This window comes from Otolemur garnettii, unplaced genomic scaffold, assembly GCF_000181295.1.
Source record: "Otolemur garnettii isolate 467f Iridium unplaced genomic scaffold, OtoGar3 scaffold00115, whole genome shotgun sequence".
Classification (NCBI taxonomy): domain Eukaryota; kingdom Metazoa; phylum Chordata; class Mammalia; order Primates; family Galagidae; genus Otolemur; species Otolemur garnettii.
In genome coordinates, this window is record NW_003852510.1 from 3,141,480 (window position 1) to 3,145,967 (window position 4,488).

The 4,488-nt window shown below is 41.0% G+C and overlaps 1 protein-coding gene across 1 annotated transcript in view; it reads left to right on the forward strand.

Moving 5' to 3' along the window:
* Positions 1-4,488, forward strand: part of ATP6V1D (ATPase H+ transporting V1 subunit D) — a 24,703-nt gene that overhangs the window by 9,587 nt on the left and 10,628 nt on the right. Inside the window, exons 3-5 of the mRNA XM_003797384.3 lie at positions 1,366-1,445; positions 3,078-3,145; positions 3,497-3,541. Coding sequence (XP_003797432.1) covers positions 1,366-1,445; positions 3,078-3,145; positions 3,497-3,541 — 193 coding nt within the window. The remainder of the gene's footprint in view (positions 1-1,365; positions 1,446-3,077; positions 3,146-3,496; positions 3,542-4,488) is intronic.

Sequence of the window (4,488 nt, forward strand, 5' to 3'; positions counted from 1 at the left end):
AAAAAAAAAAAAAAAGAATCTTAGAATATTGATCCAAGGATATATTCATTTAAATTTTTGATAGATAATTGCCAAACAGCCCTCCAGATTGTTAAGCTAACTCTTTTTTTTTTGAGACAGTCTTACTGTGTTGCCCTTGGTAGAGTGCTGTAGCGTCACAGCTCACAGCAACCTCCAACTCTTGGACTTACGTGATTCTCTTGCCACAGCCTCCCAGAGGTAGCTGGGACTGCAGGCGCCCACCACAACACCCAGCTATTTTTTGTTAACAGTTGTCATTGTTGTCTAGCTGGCCCGGGCCAGGTTCAAACCCACCACCCTCGGTGTATGTGGCTAGCACCATAACCACTGTGCTACAGGCACCGAGCCTGTTAAGCTAATTTCTACCAAGTGATCTGTGAAAGGGCTTCTTTTCTTAAATTCCTTAACTGGGCATTAATTTTTTTTTTTGCAGTTTTTGGCCAGGGCCAGGTTTGAACCCACCACCTCCAGTATATGGGGCCAGCGCCCTACTCCTTTTAGCCATAGGCACAGCCCTGGGCATTAATTTTTTTGTTGCCAATTTATGAGAATAAAAAAATTTTTTTTTTTTTTTGAGACAGTCTTATTATGTTGCCCTCAGTGGAGTACTGTGGCATCACAGCTCACAGCAATCTCAAACTCTTGGGCTTAAGTGATTCTCTTGCCTCAGCCGCTCAAGCAGCTGGAGGCACAGGCGTCTGCTACAATGCCCAGCTATTTTTTGTTGCAGTTGTCATTGTTGTTTAGCTGGCCCGGGCCAGGTTCGAACCCTCGAAGTATGTGGCTAGCACCATAACCACTGTGCTATGTGTGCCAAGCCAGTTTTCTATTTCTTTTTTTTTGAGACGGAGCCTCAAGCTGTCACCCTGGGTAGAGTGCCATGGCATCACAGCTCACAGCAACCTCCAACTCCTGGGCTCAAGTGAGTCTCCTGCATCTGCCTCCCAAGTGGCTGGGCCCACAGGCGCCTGCCACAGTGCCAGGCTATTTTTTGGTTGCAGCCTTTATTGTTGTTTGGCAGGCCTGGGTTGGATTCGAACCTGCCAGCTCAGGTATACATGGCTAGAGCCTTAGCCGCTTGAGCCACAGGCACCAAGCCCAGTTTTCTATTTTTTAATGCATTTATTCTAATATTTTAATTATAAAACTTGTAATTTTGCAATTTCATTAGTGACTACAACAAAAAAGGTTCAGAATTGGAAATTTTTATTTGTTTTATCATCAGACCAGTATGTACATGCATATTTGGTGTAAAATATTGGTGATTATTAAAGGAATATAACTATGATAGGATTTTCTTAGTAAAAATTTGGTTGAATCTAGTGTTGGTTTTTGCTTTTTCAGACTAAAATGTTGATGGGTGAAGTGATGAGAGAAGCAGCCTTTTCACTAGCTGAGGCCAAGTTCACAGCAGGGGATTTCAGGTAAGAAGACTAAAATGGGGTGTTTTGAAAAAGTAAAATACTTTCAGGTTCATAATTTCATTTTAAAAACTATTTTTAATTTAGAAATACGGCTCAGTGCCTGTGGCTTAAGCGGCTAAGGCGCCAGCCACATACACCTGAGCTGGTGGGTTCGAATCCAAACAACAATGATGTCTGCAACCAAAAAATAGCTGGGCATGGTGGTGGGTGCCTGTAGTTCCAGCTACTTAGGAGGTGGAGGCAGGAGAATCACTTGAGCCCAGGAGTTGGGAGTTGCTGTGAGCTGTGATGCCACGGCACTCTACCCAGGGCGACAGCTTGAGGCTCTGTCTCAAAAAAAAAAAAAGAAAAGAAAAAGAAATATATAAGCATTAAAGACAAATGATACAGTAATAATAAGGAAGAACTCTTCTAACCCCACCACTTTACCTCCACTGTCTGTCACCATCCACATCTGTAGTTTATATAGTTGCCGGTACTTGATGCTTAATATTATAAGTGTCTCAGCCTCCCAGAGTGCTGGGCAGCCCTTAAAAGTGGTAGACTTTAATTTTTGCCAATGCTGATAAGATAACTGCTTGCACTGAATTTTCTAGCAAATGGAGGAAATCAGTAGTGTATAATGTATTAGTGGTACATGAATGTGTTTTAGGGTGATTATGGGGAAAACACTTTATTTTATGATGATAACAGGTAGGGAATCAGACAAAGCCAGAATTTAGGTAGGTTCCATGGAATTGAACACCGGCTTAATCAGTTAAACTGCAAACCTAGATGGAAGGAAAGTTTTCCCCAAATTATACTCTAACACAGTGGTTCTCAACCTTCCTAATGCCTCCTAATACTGGGACCCTTTAATACAGTTCCTCATGTTGTGGTGACCCCCAACCATACAATTATTTTTGTTGCTACTTCATAACTGTAATTTTGCTGCTGTTATAAATCGTAATGCAAATATCTGATATGCAGGATGTATTTTCATTGTTACAAAGGGGTCGTGACCCACAGATTGAGAACCGCTGCTCTAGCAGAATGTGAACCCTTGAGGTCACATCCTGGCACTTCATGTCAAACTGAAAAATGCAAGCAATTCACATATTTTAAAAATCATTTTCTGTTGTTTTCTTACTGCTTATGTTTTAAATATTGTTCATTCTTTGTTCTTTACGGCCCTCTTCAGGCGGTAGTGATTTTCCTCCTTTTCTGGAAAAAGGACAGTTATTAATATAAAACGTACTTCATTGTAACATCTCACTTTTAGTCTCATTTAATGACAAAGATTATCAATGGGTTTTTGTAGGCTTATTTCTATTTTTTTTTTTTTTTTGAGATAGAGCCTCAAGTTGTCCCCCTGGGTAGAGTGCTGTGGCATCACAGCTCACAGCAGCCTCCAATTCCTGGGCTCAAGCAAGTCTCCTGCCTCCGCCTCCCAAGTAGCTAGGACCACAGGTGCCCAACACAGCACCCGGCTATTTTTTGATTGTAGCCATCATTGTTTGGCGGGTCCAGGGTGGATTCAAACCCACCACCTTAGGTGTATGTGGCTGGCGCCTTAGCCACTTGAGCCACAGGCGCTGAGCCTGTAGGCTTATTTCTAAAAGCACAACTAAAGACTTTTTCTTTTTTCTGCAGCACTACAGTTATCCAAAATGTAAATAAAGCCCAAGTGAAAATTCGAGCGAAGAAAGATAATGTAGCAGGTAACTGCAACCCTTTGCAACCATTTTGGGAGAAAAAGTGATATTTTTAAATTTATCTATTTATATGGCAAGATCTTGTCCCAGTTTCTCTCTTTTGCTTACAAGTCGATTGGCTTTACATGTTGAAGCCTTTAATAACAAGCTTTCTTATTACTTAGGATTATTTGGCTTTTGAATAGAAGGTCACACTTAAGGCGGGTTCCTAAATTCATTACTTGAAACCAATTACAATTCCAGGCTTAAATCTTTCGGCTTTTGAATATTTGTTCAAAAAGAAACAGGAAACAGTAATAAAGAAAGAGTACTTGAAGGTCATAGTTGTGAAACTACATATGCTTCTGTGTTTAACAGGTGTTACTTTGCCAGTATTTGAACATTACCATGAAGGAACTGACAGTAAGTGAAAATTTTTATATTAGGTGTGTGTCTCTGGGATTTCTTGTTCCCTCTTTAAATGAACTTTGCTCTGGAAATGGTGCTAGGTAGACCTTCTTACAGTTCAGTGTTAGAAGTCCTCTTATCTGATACAGTTAGGACAGTAGTTGATCATCAAAGAAGTCTTCGTAGGCCATGTGCTATGGGTCACGTCTATAATCCCAGCACTCTGGGAGGCCAAGGCAGGTGGATTACTTGAGCTCATGAGTTTGAGACCAACCTGACAAAGAGTGCTTCTACTCAAAATAGAAAAAAATAGCCAGGCATTGTGGTGGGTGCCTGTGGTCCCAGCTACTTGGGAAGCTGAAGCAAGAAGAAGCACTTGAGCCCAGGAGTTTGAGATTGTTGTGAGCTGTGATGCAATAGCACTCTAGCCTGGGGCAACAGACTGAGACTCTTTTAAAAAAAAAAGTCTTAATGGCTGGTACATATCTTAAAATATTTTTACTTCAACCTATACATATATCAATGTACAATTATTTGGTATTTTAAAAATATAAAGCCTTTTCTTTGAGTATGCGTTCACTGATTAGACTTCAGTGTTATCTTTCTGCATAAACAATACCCATAATTTACGGCTTATAATTTCTAACTTGTGTTTCTTTAAAGTAGAGTAAGGTTTTAGACACTGTGATATAGTTTGTTTTATTTTGTTTTTGGCACGGGTAGATTTTATTATGTTTATGATTATAAACACTTCTCAGTGGCAGTGACCTTTGCTTACTGATAAAAAGATTGTCAGCTCAGCGCCTGTGGCTCAAGTGGCTAAGGTGCCAGCCACATACACCTGAGCTGGTAGGTTCAAATCCAGCCCCGGCCCGCCAAACAACAGTGATGGCTGCAACCAAAAAATAGCTGGGCATTGTGGCGGGCACCTGTGGTCCCAGCTACTTGGGAGGCTGAGGCAG